The sequence below is a fragment of the Megascapheus bottae genome, chromosome 4, assembly GCF_031878675.1.
Source record: "Megascapheus bottae isolate mThoBot1 chromosome 4, mThoBot2.hap1, whole genome shotgun sequence".
Classification (NCBI taxonomy): Eukaryota; Metazoa; Chordata; class Mammalia; order Rodentia; family Geomyidae; genus Megascapheus; species Megascapheus bottae.
In genome coordinates this window covers 15,387,614-15,413,472 of record NC_143512.1, presented here as the reverse complement: position 1 = coordinate 15,413,472, position 25,859 = coordinate 15,387,614, and the positions used below count along the sequence as shown (strand labels likewise).

General features: G+C 38.9%; 1 protein-coding gene across 24 annotated transcripts in view; it reads right to left on the bottom strand.

Annotated features, from left to right (window-relative positions):
* Positions 1 to 25,859, bottom strand: part of Epb41l4a (erythrocyte membrane protein band 4.1 like 4A) — a 773,501-nt gene that overhangs the window by 644,621 nt on the left and 103,021 nt on the right. For all 24 annotated transcript variants that reach the window (XR_016535219.1, XR_016535218.1, XR_016535226.1 and 21 more), the window contains exons 4-9: positions 25,410 to 25,488; positions 16,378 to 16,475; positions 14,312 to 14,432; positions 11,220 to 11,307; positions 7,536 to 7,624; positions 6,952 to 7,015 (exon numbers count right to left, since the gene is read on the bottom strand). Coding sequence is in view for 5 of the 24 variants with exons in the window: in XM_090331497.1 (XP_090187623.1) it covers positions 6,952 to 7,015; positions 7,536 to 7,624; positions 11,220 to 11,307; positions 14,312 to 14,432; positions 16,378 to 16,475; positions 25,410 to 25,488 (539 nt within the window). In the remaining 19 variants the exon portion in view is untranslated. The remainder of the gene's footprint in view (positions 1 to 6,951; positions 7,016 to 7,535; positions 7,625 to 11,219; positions 11,308 to 14,311; positions 14,433 to 16,377; positions 16,476 to 25,409; positions 25,489 to 25,859) is intronic.

The following is a 25,859-nucleotide window of genomic DNA, read 5'->3' as shown; positions in this document are numbered from 1 at the left end:
CTATTTGCCCCATTATTACTGATGTTAAATTTGATCACTGAGTTATGATAGTGTCTTCTACTTTCCAAAACAATAAATTTAATCAGTAGCATGCCAACAATAGATAAATAAATGAAAGGAGCTTTGCTTGCAGTGGAATCCCAGGGGCTGGGTGATAAAACATAGAGGGAGTGGGAGAGCTAGACAATTGGCCCTGTGTAATTAGCTCAGATCCAAAAAGAACTCTCAATGAATGCTAAATACACAAAGAACCTCCAACAGGGAGCACAGTATTTATCCTGGATGGCTATTATCTTCTCCACTAACTACTCACTAGCTTGGAGGGAAGAAAACAAGAACTACACATATAAACCAGAAACTACATAGTAGAGAAATCAGGCAACGCTGTGATCAGGGACAACACATTGCTACTACATGCCTTGGAAGTGACAGTGCAGCTGGGAAGCATGGTGTGATCACAAGGAAAAAGACAAATAAACATTAAATTAAATTTTAAAAAATGAGTACCAGTGTAAAAAGCATTAAAAAATGCTATGAGAATGTTTTTCAGTGTATTGAAGAAGACTAAATGAATTCTACACTATTGAGGAAAGATGCCATGAGGACATTTTAACATCAACCAATGAAACTGGAGGACTATTGATAAACACTAAATGATATTTATATGAGTTTATTAAGTTGATTAATGACACTGATATGCTATCAGAGAACATTCTTAATCTTAGAAAACACATACTGCAAAAAAAAAAGAAAATACATACTGCAATCTTTAAGATCTATTATACAAAAGCTTATTCTCACATTATTTAGAAAAGAATCAGGTGTGAACAGAGAGAAAACAATTTATAAGGACATAAACTATTAGCAAGTAAATGTGGAAGAATTGGGACAAATTTTCTTTGTAATATTTGAACATACTATTTTTATAAATATAGGATTATTCGCAAATAAAAATATATATTAAAGGGCCGGGAGTTTGGCCTAGTGGTAGAGTGCTTTGCATAGCATGCACGAAGACCCAGGTTCGATTCCTTGGTACCATATACATAGAAAAAAGCCAGAAGTGGTGCTGAGGCTCAAGTGGTAGAGCTCTAGCCTTGAGAAAGTCCAAGGACAGCACTCAGGCCCTGAGCTCAAGCCCAGGACTGGCCAAAAAAAATTATATATATATATATATATATATATATATATATATATATATATCTTTAGTGTCATTTTTAAATGTGCAGGAACCCACCACTTACTTAAGCTGATCTCTTAGGCTTGTTAACAATGGTAGAGCCAAGTTCTGGCCAACATTACTTCCTGTGTCCTCACCCCAAAACAGACCTGAGAGTTCTGCCAAGTAGGTTTAATTACTCATGGCAGAGTTGCCAGGAAACTTTTGGTCCTATATCCTGCCATGCTGAGTAAGTTTAGCTAAGGCAAGTCTCATGATGCACTTTCCATCAAAATAATTTCAGCAGTATTTACTCATCATTACATTAATTTCACAAATGAACTTACTACACACCAACTTAGGGAATTAGGGTAAGGAATGGTATCCTTTCCCTAATGCCAAAGCCAAGAAATTTGTATGACCCACAAATTTTTCAATCTGCTACCATCAGAACATTACCTCCTGTATGTCTTCTACATCTACTCACTTCCCACCCTTCTTGCAATGAGGCCTCTCACCACATCCACTTGCTTAGTAGAGTACCTCCGGCTTCCCCACCTTTTTCTCACTGTCTGTACTATTCCATTCTGCATGCGGGACTAAAGGCTGGAGACTGCTGTTGTGCTGTTTCCCTTTAACTCCTCAAGTCCATCAGCAAATGTCAAGACCAAGTACATGCACACAAGTAAGAGAGGCCTTCTGAGAGATAGTTCAAACCAAACTATCTAGCATACTGGCCCCCAATAGCCTTCTACTCCATCACCAGTGAACGGACAGACAAGGAAACATAGCCTCAAGCCTTCCAACTCACTGCCCCTAGCTTTATTTGCCTCAAACCCCTGAACCAATCAATACTCATCACGCATCTTAATTGTGTTTCTATAACTCAACTCCAAAGGCTGCTCAGCCCAGAGTTCCTAGTCTGTTCCCCTCTCTACAAACACCCAGCTCCTGTGAAAAAGCTTCCCATTTATGCCCTCTAGAATTCATAGCCTCTCTTAGCAAATTCCTGACCTCCATGATTTGTTCTCTCCTTTGACCTCATACTCTTGCACAAACAGAACCTGACTTTCCCTGGTCAATACAGCTTCCATGCAGATCTGCCCAGAGGTACTGCACTTTCTGCTCCCACTGATTTCCCCTCACTAGGCCTGAAAGTAAATCATCCCTACTCCTCCAGTGCCCCTTTCCCTGAAACTCCCAGGGTGGGTGTCATACTTTGAGTCATTCCTCCCCACATGCTCCCAACCTTTCTGCCAGCTACATCCCCACTTGTATCCTTTGCGCAAAAATTCCTCCAAAGAGCTACCTGTAGTTTCCATTCTCTTAGTCATGGACTTCTATAGCATTTCTATTTTTATTTGTTTGTTTGTTTACTTATTTATTTTGCCAATCTTAGGGCTTGAACTCAGGGCCTGAGCACTGTCCTTGGGCTTTCTCAAGGCTAGAGCTCTACCACTTGAGTCATAGCAGCACTTCTGGCTTTTTCTATGTATGTGGTACCAACGAATCAAACCTGGGTCTTCATGCCTGCTAAGCAAGCACTCTACCAAACTCCTGGCCCTCTAGTTGTTGTTGTTGTTGTTGTTGTTTTTCCCCTACCTAAACTTTTACTTAAATGTAGCACAGACACCATGTCTCCTGCATTCTCTGGGGTATATGTTCCTCAGATGAGAAATGCTAGGTTGAAGTTCACTTTTCTACTACACTGAAACTTGTGTTGTCATTTCTAAATTTGGGAGTGCCTTCACAGTCCTGGTCATACACGACACATGTCAACACCATGACAGTTTCTCAACATAGGACTTCCTTTCTCCACCTTCTTTGCTTCTCTCTCTTCTCCACAGTGGCCCTGTCCCTGTCCCTTTTCCTTTTGTAGATTCATTGATTCTCAAATATATATTCTGCTCAGAACTTGGTCCTAAAGTCTGGACTTATGAAGCAACTTCTGATCATTTCTCCACTTACATGTCTCAGAGACACATCAACTTCAACAAGGCACAGCAGGACTTCTGGTCCCGTGCCCATACTAGGGCCACTCTTGCGTGCTGGCAGCTTAATCCTTCCTTTCAGATCAAGCACCTTTCAGTCACCAGCATTCTTGTCTCTTACCTCCCCACAGAAAACCCTGATGGCTCAATATAGATTCCCATAGCTTTTTAGTACTTTGTTACTACTCTGTTCTGATGAGAAAGTCATTTTATTTTTTATTTTAGTTTGCATTCATTAGAGATAGAAGACTGAAAGTTTGCTGCTGTGGCTCACAGATATAATTCCAGGAGATAAGGAGGACCGAGAAAACCATATAGGGTATGACATACCAATATATGAATACATATACAGATGATGCATTCATATATTAAGGGGGCAAATATGGAAGCAATATTAATAGTGTATTAATATCTACTATTTCTGGATATTAGGATAATGGAAATATTAATTTTCTTCTTTGTAGTTTGCTTTTTTTTTTTAGATTTTCTACCACGATTGTGTAAGATATCTATATCTAAAATTCATATTTACTGTGAGGTGTTATTTAAAGCACAATGCCTATTTTGAAATGTAAATAAATTCAGCCAGAAAGCACCAAGAGAACAGGGTTCAGTCTCTTTACCAAACCAGCAGACCAGAACAGCAGCAGAACAAGCACTTGACCCACCCTTCAAGCTGAATGTGATTACTGTTCCAGGTGATGGGTTTGAAAGGGTTTTTAAATTCAATCTGTGATTACAGTTAGGCCTCCATAATAATCAACTTGATTCTACCATTATGCAAATCACTGCTTCACAGAGGGAGACCCTGATGGAGAAAGGGGGGGAAAAAAAGCTCTGCTAGCAAGAATACACCAGAAATACCATGTTTTGGGTTAAATTAATGTGCTATTTAATAACATTTTTTTTAATCCCTCTGATTCAAGCTTCTGCGTTCAGGACCTGCTGGGCCATGTCACTAATGATTTCAGATAGTGAGCTTTAATGATGGGGGGAGGAATGGGAAGCATGCCTTGACCTCTCCACCTATTCAGCCAGTCTTAAAGCAGAGGGAAGAAACTGGGTATATTGTAGAGAGGGTCACTGGAAAGTAATATAATGATACTGATTATGTTCTGTTGCATTTTATTTGAAGAAGCCTAAGAGGCTAGACATTCAGGTAAACTATGGCTTTACTAAATGTTTTTCTTGAGACACTGGAAGACATTTTATTTCGGTAGTATTGTACACCTATATACATACTGTCTCATATGTGGACATATTCATGTATAATAAATCATGAGCCATATAGTTCAGTACATTTTTTCTTTTTTTGTCAGTCGTGGGGCTTGAACTCAGGGCCTGAGCCTGTCTTGGGCTTTCTCAAGGCTAGAGCTCTATCACTTGAGCCACACACCTCTTCCAGCTTTTTCGATGTATGTGGTGCCAAGGAATCGAACCTGGGTCTTCATGCTTGCTATGCAAGCTAGTTCAGTACATATTTTTGAACACAGAGCCTCATGCTTACCTACCAGGGGCTTTATCACTTGAGCTGTGCACATTCCTAACTCATTCTTTTTTTTACCTTAGTTATTTTTCAAGTAAAATTTTGCATTTTTGACTAGGTCAGCTTCAAATTATACCTCCAGCATATCTGGCACAGTAGACATATACTACCATGCCCAACTTATTGATCACGATAGGGGTCTTGTTAACTTTTTGTCTGGGCCAGCCTCAAACCACAGTTCTCCTAATCTCTGCTTACCAAGTAGCTGGGACTTCAGATACATACATAATATATATATAAATAAAACAATATATGAAAGTAATTCACCAAAGCTAGGCATAATGCCACACACCTATAATTCCAGCACTCACAGGCTAAGGCATGAAAATTACAAGTCTGAAAGCCACCTTAGGCTCCAGAGTGGGACACTGTCTATAAATAAATAAACTAACTAACTAAGTAAAAAATAAAGGTAAGCGCCAAGAGTTTGGCCTAGTGGTAGAGCACTTGCCTAGTATGCTTGAAGAGCTGGTTTTGATTCCTCAGTACCATATACACAGAAAAGCCAGAAGTGGTGCTGTGGCTCAAGTGGTAGAGTGCTAGCCTTGAGGAAAAAGCCCAAGAACAGTGCTCAGACCCTGAATTCAAGCCCCAGGATGGGCTAAATAAATAAAATGTAGCTCATCAAAGCATCTCACTCACAAAATTAACTTAAGCTGAAAAAATATTTTAAATAAAAAAGCTTGAAAATGTCATATACCTTTTAACAGACACTATTCCTTATATTTTAAAGTCATCTGACCTCAGTAGTAGGATAAGAAGAAAACTACAGAAACAAAGAAACTATAGCTAGAAAAAAAAAACTACAATCTAACTGGCTATTCACTTTTTAAATGCTTTTAAAGCAGACTGACCAGTCTAAACAGAACCTGAAGAACACAATGGGTTTTCTTCAAATTATACTACTAAGAACTATTGTGTGTGCTGAGCACAGTAGCACAAGTCTATAACACCAGATACTTGGGAGATGAAGACAAGGAGGGGTCATGGTTTGACGCCAATTCAGGCAAAAAGTGAGATGCCTATCCCAACAAACTGTGTGGTGATTCATTACAGAGAAGGTGTAGGTAAGTGAATCACAGTCCGAGGCTGGCCCTAGACAATAAAGCATGAGACCTTATCCAAAATATAACTAACACTAAATAGGGCTAGGCACATGCCAAAAGAAAGAAACTAAATTACCTACCTATCAAGTATAACTGTCAGTTCTTTAAACATGAAATTTCACCTCCAAGTTCAACTAATTTCAAAATCCAACATTAATTTTATCAATAAATACTAGCACTAGCAGGAAAAGTTTATTATTTTCCCAGAAGAATAAATACTATCTGATTTCCAGATTTAGCATATTTATTGCCATTGTCATTGACTACTTAAGAGGTTATTACTGAGTATCCATTGTCTCTGAGGCACTCTGTCAAATACCATGTCCTAGCTATCGCTATCTTGTTCCTATGCCCATGTGTAGACTTGAAAGTGCTGATTTCTACTTAAAACCTTTTTAACTTTAAGAATCTGGGTTCAACCCCAGTTGTGTTTATGTTTTTGTTCTGCATGAAATTAGTATCAAAAGAGACAGAACATTCTCTGAATCACATTTTCCCCTAAGGACTGGACTAACATCTTCTGAGAGCCTGGTTTTCATAGGGAAGCTTAAAAGGAAGCTTTCCCATCTTTAACTCTTTAATCAGTATCCTAGATTGCACCTGTGAGGCTGTGAATGCATACCTGCCTCTGGACCCATTCTGTGCTGTTTTCACGTTGCCCAGGGACAGCAAAAGTCCACAATTCCATACCTTAACTCATGATCTCCCTCCAAAGTGACTAGTTTCTGTTTGGTTTGTATATCAAGCTCAACAAGGAACAGGCAAACATGTGAATCCCATCAGGATGTTAAATTTACTTCAGAAAAAGTAGGACACATTTTTGTATCCCATATGCAGGCTACACCTTTCACATTATATGAATCCTCCCCTCGCAGATAGTACTGAAGAGTAAATTACAGAAATAATGATAATCACCTCCTAGTCTCTCTTCTGCCTTAAAAAGATTTTGCTTCCCTTTCCTAAAACCAAAATGACATTTCCCCATCGCATTCATTACTACTTATTTCCCTTTCCTTTTCTTGTACTAGTTGTGTAGACTGAGATCATTAACCTGATCGTTTTGTCTCCCAATGTCTTTTGGGTTATAAATATCAGACAAGACCCTTTTTTGCCTTTGTATTTAAACTAAGTGCTCAAAAAAAAACTTACATCTTTTCCTAGCACTCGGAGTTCAAACTGAGTCTCCTTGAAGTGAACCTTTGTAATCCGAGGCCTGAAAAGACAAAGCAGAAGTGGTTTAAAGACTCCGTCTTTCAGAAATTCAAAGCCGTATACAGTAACTGATGCCTTTATATACTTCTGTAGTGACTTAGAGAGTTTTCTCTCAAGTCCTTTGCTCCATTCCCATTGTCCTATCTACACTTCTCTACTAAATGCACACACAAATTTGGCACCTTCAGGCCTAACAGTGCTACCTTCCTGAAACAACCAGGGCCTTAGGCATCTCCAACCCTTCCAGCCCTTTGTAAATCAAAGACAAAATTCAGAGTTGTTCTGGATCCAAAGCCCATTAGCACTCATCAGTGGGTGGGAAATCCTACCAATTTCCTCAGAGCCTAGAACTTCAGTGCCTGAAACTTAGGGAAGATTATATACTAAGGTTCTAGGGAAGAAGGTCACACCCATATCCACACATTTATTTACCAAGGACTGATCAGGTGCCCACCCTTTCAAGGGCACACACATCCAGTAAGACTGAGATATGCTAACTTCTGTGACCTCCAGTCACCTACCAGAAATACTTCCCCACTTGCTTCTTGTTCTTGTAGACAACAACACCAACTGGAGTTAATCCTAAGAAATACTCAGACTTGTTTTCTCCCTGAAAAAAATCCAAACAAATATAGACTTAAAACCTTGAGTTTATTCAAATAAAAGTTCATTATAAAACTGTAATTGATCCTATAAATACAATTTACAGGATTAATGTTGGATTTTGTTTCTGAAATTCATTGGCCCAAAAAGTTCTATGATGCTCTTTGCCTTTTCCCTTAAGTTCTGCAAAGAACTTTATAATCTTAGTTTAATTCACATTTAAAACTTTTAACTCATTAAAAAGATCAGAGAAGCTAGGCAATAGTAGCTCACAACTGTAATCCTAGCTACTGAGGAGGCTAAGATCTAAAGATTGAATTTTGAAGTAAGCCAGGTCAGAAAGTCTGTGAGACTTTTATCTCAATTGGTGAAAAACCAGATGTGGTGGTGTGACACCTTAAGGGAAAAAGCTAAGTGATAATGCCCAGAACTAGTAGAGAGGACCTGGGGCTCTCCACCAGGCCAGTAACTGAGATAGCCCCTGCTCTTCCACAGTGATGCTTGACCCTTGCTGCCAAAATCCCCATGCAGCATTAAATACCGATGACCCAGGGTTTACCACACCAATTACTCAATCTCCAGAGAGGGGCCAAAGCTTCAAAAACACACAGAAGCTCCAAATGATCTTCCTACAGCCAAGCCTGTAGAAGCACTGGCTTTAATCCAGGGTGCTTTCAAATGGCTTATCTTCATTTTTGTCTCTGATATAGACAATCTTGAGGACTACTTCACCACCACCCCTACCCCAATACTCATCAGAAAACTCAGGCAGAGCCAGGAATGTAGCCTAGTGGTACAGTGCTCACCTAGCATGCATGAAGCCCTAGGTTCGATTCCCTCGTACCACATACACAGAAAAATCCAGAAGTGGTGTGGCTCAAGTGGTAGAGCGCTAGCCTTGAGAAAGCCCAAGGACAGTGCCTAGGCCCTGAGTTCAAGCTCTAGTCAGAAAGAAAGAAAGAAAGAAAGAAAGAAAGAAAGAAAGAAAGAAAGAAAGAAAGAAAGAAAGAAAGAAAGAAAGAAAGAAGGAAGGAAGGAAGGAAGGAAGGAAGGAAGGAAGGAAGGAAGGAAGGAAGGAAGGAAAGAAGGAAGGAAAAGAAAGACAAAACTCAGGCAGCCAATAGCAGACACACACATGGAATTTTTTTGTCTACCATGCTCCTTCCTACCTGCCCTTGTAACTTTGCTCAAAAATTAAAAAAATGAGAAACTCTTCAGCTGGGTACTGGTGGATCATGCCTGTAATCTTAACTACTCCAGAGGCTGAGATCTGAGGATACTGGTTCAAAGCCAGTCCAGGCAGAAAGTCTGTGACATAGTTTTTTGTTTTTGCCAGTCCTGGGCTTGAACTCAGGGCCTGAGCACTGTCCTTGGACTTTCTCAAGGCTAGAGCTCTACCACTTGAGCCTCAGCACCTCTACTGAGGAATCGAACGTGGGTCTTCATGCATACTAGGCACTCTACCACTAGGCCAAACTCCCAGCACCTGTGACATTCTTTTCTCTAATAAATACCGAAAAGTTAGAAGCAGAGTTGTGCTTCAACTGGTAGAGTGCTAGCCTTGAGGAAAAAAAGCTCAGGGACAGCACCCAGATTCTGAGTTCAACCTTGATTTTAATAGGCAATGATAAATCTTAAGAAAATGGATCCTGAAATGCAAAAGCCACAGCACCAATGTTTTGGATATCCAGAACATGTGTGGAGCTCACAGCTGCAAAGTTGCACTCATAGGAACAGAAGATCACTAATATGTTTTGGAAGAATACCAACTGTTGCCCACTCTCGGCTCTGGAAATTCAATCTTAAAGGAATGCATGAAAGATCCTAACACTAGGTCATTTCCCATAACTTTCAACCCACCAACAAACTTGATTGTGGGTGAGGATAAACATTACAGAAGCAGAAACATCTTTTCAGAACTTTCTTTGTAAGTTTTCCTTATGGAATCGTTTTTTAAAAATCTGAAAACCTAAGGGGAAAGTTTTAGAGGTGTTTTGTTTTGTGAGAGTCATGCTGTGTAACAACCCAAGCTGGCCTGGAACTTGAAATCATCTTGCCTCTATTTTCCAAGTGCTAGGATTATAAATATGCATCATCATACTAGAAATTTTCTTAAAGGGAAGTGCTATGAAGCAGTTAATGAACTAATGAGGCTAGAATCTAACATATCATGGCATGATTACTTTCTCTCAATCTGTAACTTTCATTCTCACCCTGACTTGTGCCCTTGGATACTTTTAACACTTCAAAAAAAAAAAAACAGAAACTGATTTCTTCTTTCAGGAAATGCTGATAAAAAAGACATATTACAAAGTGAATATATGAGTAGTCTGCTTTAGAAAAATTTTTACTGAGCTTTCTTAAAGAATTCTGTAATCAAAGGGATTTTTTAAAAGTTCATATATGGCCATTTATTTCTTAAAAAGATTAAGTCACTTGCCAAGCATCAGTGGATCATACCTGTAATCCTAGCTATGTCAGAGCTAGACTGAAAGGAGGATTCCAAATTGAAGCCAGCCTAGGCAGCAAAGTCTGTGAAATTCTCAGGTAGCAAAAAGCTGAAATTAGAGGTGTGCCTTGAGTAGTACAGTGCCAGCCTTAAGTAGAAAAGTTAAGGAAGAGAGTGAGGCCCTAGTACCAACCATTAAAAAAGACATTTGGTGGGGCTGGGAGTTTGGCCTAGTGGTAGAGTGCTTGCCTAGCATGTACTAAGACCAGGGTTCAATTCCTTGGTGGTACATTTTCCAAATACCACCTACATAGAAAAAAGCTGGAAGTGGTGCTGTGGCTTAAGTGGTAGAGCTCTGGCCTTGAGGAAAGTCCAAGGACAATGCGTAGGCCCTGAGTTCAAGCCCCATGACTCACCAAAAAAAAAAAAAAAAAAGACACTTGACTTGTTTCTTTTCAAAAAACTAAATGTGACTATTGCTAACTACATGCAAAGTGATGCATTTTGATCTCACTGGTATACAATGAGCCACTGTACGAGGAACAGTTTAGAGTAAGACCTGGATGAGAAGAACACTCAATGCAGACCAAGTGAAACTAATCACTGCTTTTGGCAAGTTTTCATCAACCACTGGAGAAAATCTGCAAAATAAAATATTTCTATTAATTCAGTGACACTTTCAGTGGGCAGCCAGCCTCCTATGGACAGAACATGCCCATCTAACACAGCCCTACCATTGCTCACCTGGACTGCTGCCTAATGCCTACTTCATCTGACAAGTTATTTTCCTTATGGTTTTCGGCCATAATATCTATTTTTGGAAAACCCTCCTGTTTTCTGTCTCACACGATCAATTATAAACCAATTTTAAATTGTTTTGACGTTTAGCTAAGCCCTTTGGAGCTGTTATCCAGATTGTGTTTTCAAGCTCGGTTAATTGTTTTCTACACATGGAAATATAATCACAGACTTTTATGCAAACCTCATTAGGGCTTAATCCATGCAAGAGCTGCTTTGTGTTTGGAAAACCCAGATGAAAAAGTCTCATCTACTTGTCAAACAAGAGGACTGCTACTCCTCAGGGAGTCCTAGTGACTTTTTAAGAAAAATGTCATCAGCTTAAAATATTTTGTGTTAATTAAATGTTACTCACATAGACAGGATGGAGGTCAACGCCATACATCTCCAGGGACTTGGCCGTCCTCAAGTAATTCCACTCGGCTTCACAGGGAGCCTGCCCCCTACACCAGCACAAAAACAAAGCATCTGACTTTACCAATGGCTATTGCCCTTCTGGGATGCAACCATCTTCATTGTACCCACTGCCAAAAAATCCTTTGTACTCATGTGAGTCAACATCTTTGTATTTCAGGAAGGATTCTGCCTTCTTAGTGACAAAATGTTATGTATAAAGGTGATGCTTCCATTAATTTCATGTTTAAGTCTGTTCTTGTTCTCTATGGTCTAGCCCCCAAAATCACAGTATATATTAAAATGTCTTGTTCCCCTCACCCTGCAGTCCCTAAGAGTCTATTGAGGATACAAACACTCAAAAAAAAAAAAAAAAAAAAAGCATCCACTTCACAAAGAGCAAAATGTCTCCATGCACCAGCAGCTCCATCTGCATCAGAAGAAAAAGGAGGTGCACAATGGTGGAGGGAGAAAGGGCCTCCACCCAGCAGGGGCATGTCTACAGCTCCTGAGCAAATTTACAGTTAAGAAACACACTAGCTAACACACAGAAATTGTAAAACTATCTGTCATTTTCTTAATATAGAGTATAGAAACCTTGCAGACGATATAGAGAGAACAGCATCATATTTAATATAGGTGGGCATCTGCATGAAATTTCCATAAAGGGGAAAAGAAACACACAAACAGGCAGAGACAGAGGTAGTCAGATTCAGAGACAGAGACATGGAGAGGAAGACAAAGAGATACAGAAACAGAGTGAGAAAGAGACAAGGGGATAGAGAGAGAAACAGAATGAAAGAGGCAGAGTGAAATAGAGAGACAGCTCTCAATTGTTAAGTTATAGATTTATAAAAATAAAGAAACTGTGCTTCAATGATTCTGTCATATCAGCCATTTATATGCTTTTAAAACATTTCAAGAAGAGCTGGAGGCATTGCCCAGATGGTAGAGCATGTGCTAACCTAACAAGAGGAAGGCCCTTAAATTCAAATTTCAGTACCACCAAAAGAAAAATATGTTACTAAAATCTATGAACAATATTCAACAAAAATTAGACACTGAAAGCTACCAAAAACTTTCATTGATTATTGTGTATGTGTATGTGTGTGTGTCTCTCTCTCTACACACACACACACACACACACACACACACACACACACACACACACACACATTTATTTGCCAGTCCTGGCTTGAACTCAGGACCTGAACACTGTCCTTGGGCTCTAGAGCTCTACCACTTGAGCTACAGCATCACTTCCAGCTGTTTTTTTTTTGTTTTTTTTTTTGGTCAGTCTTGGGGACTGAACTCAGGACCTGAACATTGTCCTTGGGGTTTCCTCAAGGCTAGTGCTCTACAACTTGGGCCACAGAACTACTTCCGACTTTTCTATGTATGTGGTACTGAGCAATCAAACCCAGGTCTTAGTGCATGCTAGGCAAGCACTCTAGCACTAGGCCAAACTCCCAGCCCCCACTTCTGACTTTTTTATATATGTGGTACCAAGGAATTGAACCCAGGTCTTCGTGCATGCTAGGCAAGCACTCTCCCACTAGGTCAAACTTATGGCCCTACATACCTAATTTTCTGAAAGTCACAATGCCCACATTACCACAAAAATATGAATGAGAGACTGTACTAAAAGCTCCATGGTAGCTTCAAAACACAGTTTTCCTTCAAAACTCTCAGAAGACTTTATAGTCTCCTTCCAATGGTGCCAACACACTGCTTTCACAGACTGTAATAAGCATGCTTTTAGTGCCTTTTCACTGAAGCCTTCAGCTGAAGGAAAGGCCCCATCAGCATGCTGGAAAGCATTGGGGTGCATGCAAACACAGGAACAGGAGCCACTTAACTGATTTCCACCTCTACTCACTGAGATCGTTTAGGCAAACATTTTTGTGAAGCACATTAATCCTGCAAGTTTCCTTAATAAAAAAGTTTCTATTATAATGGATCTGAAACCAAAGCTAATAAAGGGAGAACGTTACATAAGAAGCAGAAAACCAAAGTCAAGGAAAACTCCAAATTAAATTATATCTCCAATGCTTCAGGCTATTAACAGCTATTCAATGTGGGGGCTCTGAGAAGAGTTCATGATGTTGACATAATGCTCTCAGCGGCTCCATACCCATGTCATCATGACTTCCGCATTCATTGTTATTGCCTGACCAGGACTTTGTTTCTAATGCTGAGAAATTACATACTTAACACAGGGCAAACAGAGACATTTAGGAATATTTTTTAATAGTTGAAAAGTAATGTTTCAAGTTGGGTGCCAGTGCTCATGAGATCAGGAGGATCACAGTTTGAGGTTAGCCTGGGCATACATTCAAGACCCCTTCTCAATACATAACTGGGTGTGGTGGCATACCCTTGTTATCCTAGATACATGGGAGCTGAGAACAGGCAGATCATAGTTCCAAGCCAGCTTAGGTAGGAAAGTCCACAGGACTCCATCTCAATATAAGTTAGAAGTGGTGGCACATGTCTGTCATCCCAACTAGTACAGGAAGCCTAACCTAGGCAAATCACAGTCCAAATACACACCAGAGCATCTCAAAAGTAATCAGTGCAAAAAAAGGGACAGAGGCGTATCTTAGCAGTAGAGCACCTACCCTGGAAAGCAGGAAGCCCTGAGTCCAAACCAAGTACCACCAGAAAAAGCGTAGTTTGAAAGAGAAAGGGAGAAGGTTGGAAACAGTGGCTGAAAAAAAGCAAGACTAAAGTACTGTGTACTTACAGAATTAACTTACTATGTAAAACCATATCATGTGAATCTATACAAAATCAGTTTCTGTAAGGGAAATTATAGATCAGAGCATGGTCTGAAAGGCCATTAACCACAAATATGATAATTTTAGGTACTGTGATTTACTTTCTCCTTTACATAGCTTAAATTATGGGAGTTTTGATAAGCATTTTAGTGTTATAAACAGTTTTAAAGAACAATAAAAAAAACTCGAATGTTCAAAAGCTGAGGAAATGTATTGAACTAGATGTGTTTTCATGATTGTCAATAAGATAAAGAACACAAGACAGGGTTCCTACATTAGAGTCTTGTGAATCCTTTCTATGGCTTCTTCAAGTTCTTCCTTCTGATCAGGAACAAATCGATACTCTGATACATAGCCTGAAGTGTGCTTATAAGGATCATAATCTCCAAGTTCAGCTGGAAGAAAATAAAGAAATTAGCATTTTATTTTACATTAGAAAATACTTCTAAAATTACAGGAATTAAGTAATTTCTAACAGTCTTAAACAACTTACTAAATTGCATATACAATGATTAAAATTAAAATAGCTCTCATAAGTACATATAGATGGTAGGAACAAAATCTTGACAAAATAAAAGTTACAGGCTAGGTTCCGGCGCCTTACACCTGTAAGCCTAGCTACTCAGGAGGCTGAGATCTGAGGGCTGAGGTTCAAAGACAGCCTGGGCACAAAAGTCTATGAGACTCATATCTCCAATTAACCACTAGAAAACTGGAAGTGGCACTGTGGCTCGATGTGGTAGAACATCAGCCTTGAGTTGAAGAGCCCAAGGCCCAATGTTCAATCCCAAGAATCAACAATGACAACAAGAAATGTGTGTGTGTGTGTGTGTGTGTGTGTGTGATATATTTCTGCTTTCCCAGAGATCCTGATTATCATCATTTTAACATCAATTATGCTTACCAGTTTCTACAAAGTAAAATGCATTATGAACATTAATTACATATATATACACAACATTCACTCTAATTCTAGTTATAATTCTAGCAGAATGTTTATAAATACTTTATATATGTATATATATACATATTGTGTGTGTGTGTGTGTGTGTGTGTGTGTGTGTGTGTGTGTGTCCCCAGGGGATCTTATATTTTTCTCGGGCACTAAGGAAAGACAGTATGTTTGTTCAGACTATCCATGCCCCAATAATTGTCATAGAAAACTAACACAATACTGCCTGTATCCAATTACAGGTTACACAAAGAAGAAAAATGAAATCTGAAAGCTCACTATATTAAGTTCTCCCTACATCAATTCCCTTCCATGCTCCAAATTCAGTTCATCTATTTGACATTTTTCCTAGGATACTTTTTCCTGTATAATTTCTGACCTGCTTAGTTTGATTCTTTTTTCTTCTTCTTCTTTTCTTTCCTCTTTTTGGTTGATCATGGGGCTTAAAATCTGGGCCTGGGCGCTGTCCCTAAGCTCTTCAGCTCAAGGCTAGAGCTGTACCACTTTGAGCCACAGTGCCACTTCCAGTTTTCTCGTGGTTAATTGGAGATAAGAGTCTCGCAGACTTTCATGGCCAGGCTAGGTTTGAACTGGGATCCTCAGATCTCAGCCTTCTGAGTATCTAGAATTACAAGTGTGAGCCACCATCACACAGCTAACTTAGATTCTTAAAAGGTGCTTAATAAGCTGGGTGTCGGTGGCTTGCGCCTATAATCCTAGCTAGAATTGTGGTTTAAAATCAACGTGGACAGGAAAGCCCATAAGACCCCTATCTTCAATAAACTACTCAGAAAAAGCCAGAAAAAAATAGTGCTGTGGCTCAAGTGGTAGAGTGCTAGCCTTAAGCACAACGAGGCTTAGGGATAGCACCTAGGCCCTGAGTTCAAGCTTGAATTCCGGACCAGCAAAAAAAAAAAAAAAGATACTCAGTAATTACTCACAAAATTAATCTTAGCCTTAAACTCCAAGAAGACAGAACCACCAGGGCCACCCTCTATGCCAAGAGCTAAAGTGCACTGTGTACCATATGTATGCCATGGTGAATTTGTTCTGGCACTTGGCCATGTGGGGGTCTTCACAAGAGCTGGACCAGGGGAGTGGCAGGTTGCAGTTATTGGCTGATGCAGAAGAGAACAGACTGTTATGCCCAAATTAATCAAAAATCAATGGGAGTACCAGAGTTAAAACTATACAACCTACAACAAGGGAAATGTTAACTAGTTCCACCTTTACTTCTGAAGGGACACGACAAAACTTGGATTCTGATTTTTCTTCTCAAAATGTCATTTGATAAGAAGAGTTTTAGAATATAAACTTGCATAACAATATAAACCTTCAAGTATTTTCTCTACATATTTGTAAATCAACTATACTTAAGTAGAACCTACATTGGACGGCATATGCTCCCAGCTGAGCAGCAATGTTGACAGGGCAGGGCAGCCGGCCCTGTAGGACATCTTGCTTCACTTGCAAGAAAAACTGATATCTAAAAGACAAAGGGAAAAAAAGAGGAGAGAGAGAGAGATTAACAATCTCTAACACGTAAAACAAACCTGAAGTGTCAGGTCCTGATCCTTAAGGTTAACATCAATCATCTTCAATGCAAATCAAAGTCTCCTTCCACACCAAAGAACATTGCTTACAGCAGCAACCAAGAGCTGCAGCTAAAATGCTCCCGGCCTGGAGGCAGGACTGAACCAACTCTGCTACTCTCTGTCCCTATACAGGGCTGCTGCTTGGTATCACAGCAGCTGCCAACTCTTTAGGATTAGGGGAGCAGGGTTAATGTTTAGATTGAAGGTTAAGATAATCACCCACCACCATCATCCCTTCCACCAACTTTTGGAGGAGCAAGTCACAAGGGCAACCACTTTCATCACAGGTGTCACCTGCGAGGCCCAGAACTCAGGGAACACATCATTTTAATGTAATCTCATTGTTCTTTCTTTTTCTTTTTTCCTGCTCATTATCTGTTGCTTGCTCATTCCATGTTGGCAAAACAGAATCAATCTATCTTAATTATAGTGCCAATAATTATGCAATACTTTGAAAGTAAGGTCAGTACTACCATCTCCATTATATAGAAGAGGAGCCCCCAAAGACAGAGAGGTGAAGAAACGTCTCCAACTTCTCACTACTACCATCTGAAATGGAACCAAAGAAATTAGACCCTAGAAGTCTCTCAAGCAAGATGCTAGCAACTTTGACAAGCTTTTTTACTTATCTCTGGTTCAGTCTTGTCACTGGTGGATTGAAAGAGGACAGAGATTTACCAGACAACATATGAATCACCACCATCATCACACGCATGCACTCACTCATTCTCTCACACTTCAGACTGCCCTGTGTGATTTCCCATTCTTTGTAAAAGGGTCTTTTGATGTTATTTGGAAGGAAAGGAAAAGGAAAAGGAAATGAATCTAGAAATTTGGTATCTCATAGCTGAATAGATATAGATATGGACATATAGATATTTCAGAACCTTCTGTATAGGACCAAAGCCCTTCACAAAGCAATCAGAATGTTAAATACTACATCATTACCAAAACACTAATGTGTTTGCAACCTTTGTGTTTGCAAACCTTTGTTTGATTGTAACCTTAGCCTTGAATGAAAACCTCCCTCAAGCCTAGTGTTTCCCCATTGTAAGTACATCATCTTCCCAGCTGCCCAGGAAGAGAAATCAGTGACATGGTATAGATCTAGAACTCACATTCAATCACCACATGTGTGGATGTCTAGGAAGTAACACAATTCTTTCCATCCCTAGCTCAGGTATCCATCCATCCCTTAGATTTCTAAAAATTCTTGCTGGTGTTCCATCATCTATAAGTATTTTCCTTCTAATCTTTCAAAAAAGATAAAGAGGACAACTCAGAGACAAATACAAATAAAGATCAAGTGCTTAAGATAGTTTGTGACTTCTGTTTACTTCTTGGGCCAAATCTCTGAGACACAAACCAGGGACCACCATCCCTTCATAATTGATGATTACATTTCCAATCTTACTTCCTATCCCCTGAACGCTCAACTGGATATCAAATACAATTAATAATGATCATTTGTACTCCTCTTGGAGAAGAGAAAAACAAAATGACATTAAAACTTAAACCCCAAAGCTTATTAATTAATTACATAGAATCACTTCTGCTTCCCAGTTTGCTAAACTCTCCTTCTCTACTGGTACCTCTATTTTCCTGAAGTATTGAATTTTGTTTGTTGGTTTTTAAAATAACACAAATCACAGATGTATATTTACCATTCTCTAGTAAACTTATACAACCTTGGACTAAACTGTCAGATCCCTTCCCCAAATATAGGAACAGAGGGTCAAATCCTATAGACACACTTCCTTTGAAGGCAAAGGGAACAAGTTACAGAATGAGATGGAAAAAGACTGAACTAAATACAAAAACATAGATATTACACATTCCAATTAGCTAGTGCCCAGTACATAATAGCTGCTCAATAAATAATTAACTTGCTAGGTGAGAATATAGTTAAACAGATAATGGAAGGAAGTCAGAGGGGCATGGATATTTTTATATGCTAAACAGTTTATTGTGTCTTGGGGCCCATTTTAAATTAACTTTATAGAACTTACATATTTTATGAGACTTATGAGTACAATTTATTATTTATCTTTTATGGGACTTAATGAGTACAACTTATTATTTTCATTAAATTTAGAAGGTTAAAGGCTAAAGGAAATTAATATTGTAGTATATGATCTGTCTCCCAAACAGGTCTTTCCTTCTGTGTCATTGTGATCAAAAGCTTTGAATGTTTACTCCTATAGTTGTGGCTACTCAGTAGGTTGAGATCCAGAGGATATTGGTTCAAAATCAGCCTGAGAAGAAACATCCATGAGCCTCCATCTCCAAAATAACAAGCAAAAAGTCCAACTACAGACATGGCTCAGTGGGTGGAGACAGCTAACCCCTGACTTTAAACCCCAGTGCTACCTAAATAGATAGCTATGAATGAATGGAGTCCTGTGTATCTCTGATTTTGTTTAAAATAAACCCAGATGTACCTAGATAATTCTACCTAGCTTAAGCCTATTAGAGAGGTAAATTATATTACGATCCTAATTATATGATATTCCTGTGGTGAGAGGCTGATTAAAAACGATCTCCTTAATAAGGAAGTTTCTACATTATGGTGAAAAGCAGTTTTATAAAGCAGCTTCTGCCCACCCCTCCCAGCCTCCACTCTGAATTTGGCATTGTCCTTGAATTTCTTTGTGCTCAAGGCTAGCACTCTACCACTTGAGCCACAGCGCCATTTACAGCTTTTTCTGAGTAGTGTGTTGGAGTCCCATGGACTTTCCTGACCAGGTTGGCTTAGAACCTTGATCCCCAGATCTCACGTCTCCTGAATAGCTGGGATTACAAGTGTGAACCATCAGTGCCCAGATATTTTCTTATGGAAGTTAATATTGTAGTATGTGAGTCCACTGGGAAATAGTATTATTTTCTTTCTTAGAAACAGTTATTGGATGCGTGAAAGTCCAAGGAAATGAAAATGGCATCACAGGCACGGCTATGGGAAGACAACTGACAGGTCCTCTCTGCAGGATGAAAACCAGATCCCTCCTCGTTCACTGCTGAGTATCCTGTTGTGAGCACACGGAGCATGATACTCCATACAGTTACCCACTGAGTGGACAAGTAAATTCTGCCTTAACATGCAAAGTCTAGGAATGTAGGCTATAGGGCAGTGGTAAGATGACTCACTTAAATGAACACCTAAGAAAATTCACACTAATAGGGTGATTAAAACCTGGAAGATCTACTTCAGGACTCCAGGTTGATCTTTTTCTGCTTTTTAAAGCAATAATTTGAAAAATATAAAATAACCATTATTCATTCTTTCCATTTTTCCTCCTCTAACAATTTATTGAACACTTGTATTTTTTTCTTCATTATAAGTACTTGGTATGCATGATCTTACATAGTCCTATGGTCATCTTTCTGAAAAATATTACAATTCCATTACATGAATAAGAAATGTGAGACTTTAAAGGGTTATGTAATCTTGTCAGGATCACACTACTGGTGAGTGACAGAGTAAGCAACCCCACTTGCCTAACTCCAAAGCCTTCTTCTTAACCAATGTACATGCTAAATATATCCAATGTACAGAGAATAAAGAGGTGTAAATGACAGCCAATAATAAAACAATATCAAAACAGGTAAATTAGAACTGAAAATAAGTTTAACAGGTCCCACAAGGACACAAATTAACTACAGGAGTAATAAAAAGAAGAGATTAGATTAGAGATTAGATTTATTCTGTAGTCAAGAAAATCCTAATGGGATGATAGGAATCAGGGATTTCTTGTTTTTTCAGTGAACTTAATACTTTTTTATTGTTATTATAAAGGTGATGTACAGAGGGGTTAGAGTTACATAAGTCAGATAAAGAGTACATTTCTTTTTGAACAATGTTATCCCTTCCGTAGCCTCTCCTGACTTTCTTACTGCCTTTCCAAGTAGGAAGGTTTCCAGTTGAAAAATGTTGAAGCAGAAGTTGGATTACACTCATACATGTCATACAAGAGTGGAGGTTAGAGCATATGACCCTACATTTCCCTAGCTCTGCTTCCTTCAGAGAATACTGTAGAACAGATAACAGAGGTTCTAAGATGACATGATTCAATTGGTGAACATTTTTTCATAATCTGAAGTTTTCTTTATCTATACATTCCATTTAGTCATGGTCTCTTCTCTGTATACCATTTTTTTATAGGAAATGTTAATGGCATATAATAGAAACATGCAGAATGTTTGAGGTATGCCTCAAGTAGTAGAGCTCCAGACTTGGTGATAAGCTACTCAGGAATATGAGTCCCCAAGTTCAAGCCCCAGTACCAACACACACACACACACACACACACACACACACACACACACACAGAAATTTGGGAATTTTATTCATCCATTAGAAAGAATAATGCTATGCCATTTGTAGGGAAAGGGATGGACCTAGAACCAATCATGTTTAGTGAGGCAACCCAAGCTCTGAAAGAGACAAATGACACATGCTTTCTCTTACATATGGAAGCTAGATCTAAAATACTAAATATATACAATATAAAAAATGAACTATGTGGGGCCGGGAGTTCAGCCTAGTGGTAGAGTGCTTGCCTAGCATCATGAAGACTCGAGTTCAATTCCTCGGTACCACATATACAGAAAAGGCCAGAAGTGGTGCTGTGGCTCAAGTGGCAGACCACTAGCCTTGAGAAAGCCCAAGGACAGTGCTCAGGCTGTGAGTTCAAATCAGGACTGGCAAAAAAAAATGAACTATGCAATGTGTGGGCAGGGACAGAAGGGATAAAATGGAGGAATGCAAAGGAAAGGAAGAGGTGACACAGTACAAGAAACACTGTACTCATTACACAGTTTATGGAATTATTATCCCTTTGTACAACTCCTTAATAATAACAATAAAATTTTGATATTAAAATAGGATCTTAGCTGGACATGGGCATGGTAACTCGCACCTGTAATCCTAGCTACTCAGAAGACTGAGATCTGAGGATCAAGGTTCAAAGCCAACTTGGGCACAAAAGGACCTGAGACTCTTGTCTCCAATTAACTTCTAGAAAAGAGAAGTGGGGCGTGGCTCAAGAGTAGGGTGGGAGCCGAGCCTTGAGCTGAAGCCCATGGCCCACAAAAAAGAAAAAAAAATAAAATAAAAACAGTAGGATCTTGCTGGGCACTGGTGGCTCATGACTATAATCCTAGCTACTTAGGAGGCTGAGATCTGAGGATCGCAGTTCAAAGCCAGCCTGGGCGTGAAAGTCTCATGAGATTCTTTTTGCCAATTAACCACTAGAAAACAGGAAGTGGCGCTGTGGCTCAAGAGGCAGAGTAGTAGTTTTGAGCTGAAGAGCTCAGGAACAGCACCCAGGCCCAGAGTTTAAGGCCCATATCCAACCAAAAGAAAAAAATAGGATCTTATATGTGCATAAGAAGATTCATAGGAACATTATGTTACAGGAATCCCACCTGACTTGAAGGTTTGTTGCACAAATTTAGACCAAGCATGGATGGGAGAGTAGAGCCTCAACTACTAAAAATCAAAAGATTTCAGAAGCAACAAGTTTTAATTCTTATGCACATTACACAGCTAAAAGCTTTCCATCAATTCCATGTCACCGCAACTCTATTCAAATCACTGTGTGACCTGCTAAATTTTTTTCTGTCCTTAAATTTGTGAAAATATGCTTCCCAAGAAACAAATGGTGCCAGGAAAGCAAGGAAAAAGTGAGTGTACTTAAGTGATAAAATGAAAATTTTTCAGATGTGTTGAAAGATAGCTTGTCTTTAGCAGGAGTTAGATGAGAATCATACATATTTAGTATTCACAGTAAAGAACATGAAGCCAGGCAGCAGTGGCTCATGCCTAAAATCCTAGCTACTCAAGAGGCTGAGATCTGAGGATTGCAATTTGAAGCCAGCCTGGGCAAGAAAGTCCATGAGACTCTTATCTCCAATGGACTACTCAGGAAAAAGCCAGAAGTGGTACTTTGGTTCAAATGGTAGAGTGTTAGCCTTGAGCACAAAGGGACTCAGGGAGAGTACCCAGGCCCATGAGTTCAAGCCCTAGGACCAGAAAAAAAAGTAAAGAGCATCTAAATAAGATAATCTTCATGAGCAGTATTGATGAGTATTTTTGTGACACTAATTTAGCCTACTCCATGTGGTTTCAAGTTATAAATGTTCAAATCTAATAAAGACAAACAGTAATTTTAGAATACTGAATTCTGTATATCCTGAGACTTTACAGTTTTTCTTCAAGAGCAGTGTCCTTGGAACTATACACACAGATACCAAACATCTGCTTTAATATTTTTAAAAAGGTAACAATCTAAAGAGCCATCTACAAAAGCATAATAAATAAGAAATAGAACATCATGCAGGAGGAAAAATGTAATAGTTTAGATGGTGAAAGCACATTTAACTTACCTAAGTTCAACTATGTGTTTAGGGTTATCTGGTCTAACACTTGAAAAACTGGCTACATTAAACATATTGTAGAACTTTCCATTTGCTCAAAACCATGCACTATGCTAATGAACCATTAGGAGAGACTGAAGAGAAATTGCTATTCACTATAAATATGTTGTGAACAGCGATGAAATGTACATTATGAACCATTTAGTCTCTTTTCCTCTCTTTTCTTTCTTTTTTTTTTTGTTGCCAATCCTGGGCTTGAGCTCATGGTTTCATGGTTTGAGCACTGTCCTTGGACTTTCTCAAGTTTAAAGCTCTACCACTTGAGCCTCAGCACCACTTCTGGCTTTTTTTCTACGTATGTGGTACTGAGGAATCGAACCCGGGTCTTCGTGCATGCTAGGCAAGCATTCTACCACTAGGCCAAACTCCCAGGCCCTCTTTCCTCTCTTCTTAACTTTAATGTACATATCCTTGGAATCTAACCCCATTTAAAATACAATTCTACTATACTGTCATGACAAAGACAAAATGCAACAGTAAATATTAATATTCACCGGGAGCAGGAGGGAACAGGGAGGGACACTGGGAGAAAATCGAGGGAGTGGTAACAATGTTCACCAGGAAATATACTCATTACTTATGTAATTGTAACTCCTCTGTCCATAACCTTTACTACAAAATTAGATTAAATTTAAAAATAATATTGCATTTTCATTTAGTCCCTGATACACCATGAACTGAATGTTTTCATGTTATGAGGCTAAGGTCAAGCTTTAGCCTTTTCTGTGGCTACCCAGTTGCTTCAACCCTATTTGTTGAAATCATTAGATCTCTGTTGTGTGGCATTAGCACCCTTGCAAAATATCATGTGATGATGTACCAAGCACATACCCAAGAGAAATAAAAAGATATATCTACTAAAAAATTCCAAAAAATATTAATATTCATGAAGCATTTGCTTTGTACCAAACAAAATTTCAAGTACATTATTCTATGTAAGGCTTATAAAAGCCTGTGAGATAGATACATCTCCAATTTTAGCCTTCAAGACATGAGGCACAGAAAGATAACAGACAACCTCAACATGATGGGATTTTGCTGCAATTTAGTAAATTGTTATTCCCTTGCAATTCCCTGATGTTATTAAAGTATTTTTATACCATTTGCTCTTTTTCCTCCCAAGAGGCTCTTGTTGTAAACATCACACCTCTCCAAACGTCTTCTCCCACAGAAGTGTGCTCCAGGAAGGCCTGAGCTAGTGTCTCTGTTTCTCAGATAGAAGTTCAGTAATAATGTGACAGTGCACATCCACACAGGAAAATGAGGCTTAGATATGGCATGTGGAAAAGGCACAGTGATCCCACCTAGCATTCACCCCTGCCCATGCAGTCCAAAATGAAGACAAAATCTAAAGATTAAAGGAGGGAATAGAGACAATACCACAGGCTGCCTTAGTCACCAAAGATATGATTTCCAATTTTTTAAATAATGTATTATTAGGCTTTATTTCAGCCTGTGGTAATGACTCACTGGAAAATACCATGGAAGTTAGAGAAAATGAATTTATTTTTGCTATTACATGAAGTTGATTTACTGGTCAAGTAAGATAACACATATTCTGTCAGCTCTTACAAGTCTCTTTCATTTGAAAGTCCATGGTGACATGGACTGTTTTGACAATCTAATCAATGTGAGTTAGGAAATTATGCTTGAATTGGAATTAAATAGTTGGTGACAAATATGAATCTATACAACAAAAGCTTTTTCACTTCTTTCTTCATGCTAAAAGTAATTACTTTTCATTTCCTATAGAGATAAATGAAACACCTAAATAGTTGATATTTCAGTTACAACTAGTTAAAGGAAATAACTGTCTTTTCAAATATGTATTTAAATATGTAAAACCTGCATCCAAATGTACACCTTCAGGAAGACTTTCCTGTGAATACCAAGACTGAATACATGCTTCCCAACAATGATCCTAACTCTCCCATCTCACAGATGCAAAATCTATCATCATGTCACCAGATCCCCACCATTTCTCAAATGTATCTATCATCAGACACTGATCTCCTCACACAAGGTTAGTACAAACTTAATCCTCAAAAGAGATGAATAGCAAAGCACAGGAAAATGCACAACAAACTTTAACCCCAGTTTTTTTTTGTTTTTTGTTTTTTGCCAGTCCTGGGCTTGAGCTCAGGGCCTGAGCACTGTCCTTGGACTTTCTCAAGGCTAGAGCTCTACCACTTGAGCCTCAGCATCACTTCCAGCTTTTTTCTATGTATGTGGTACCGAGGAATCGAACCCGGGTCTTCATGCATGCTAGGCAAGCACTTTAACCACTATGCCAAACTCCTGGCCATAACCCCAGTTTTTAATTCATTTTCAATAAGCTCTTCTATATATTCCATCCAGGTATTTGTTCAAAAACAAAGTCATTGCCATACCTGGTTATTTCTTCTTTCAGTTTACATGGATCATCAGCATAGAATTTGATACCAAAATACAAAGTATATGGAGGCCCAGCTAAAATAAGAAACAGAAGTTAATTGCAATTCACATTATGGTCAAAATAATATCATAACATTATATAACTATTAAGAATTACACTATGGAAAGGATGGGTTAAGAGGGGTGGGTGAGAATGTTAAAAGGAGTGACACTGATCAAGAGACACTGTATTCATAAACTGCTTTGTTGAATGGTAACTCCTTTGTACAACTAAAGAAAAAAAATTTTAAATATTATAAAAAAGAGAATTCAACTAAGAATTTCTAAAGATATGAGCAAGCACAGTGGCAAAGTCAGCATGCATATGTGTGTCTGTGAACACAGACAATACAGGAACAAGCTAGAATGATGCTGGCTCTTGTATCTGGTTGATGAAACCACACACA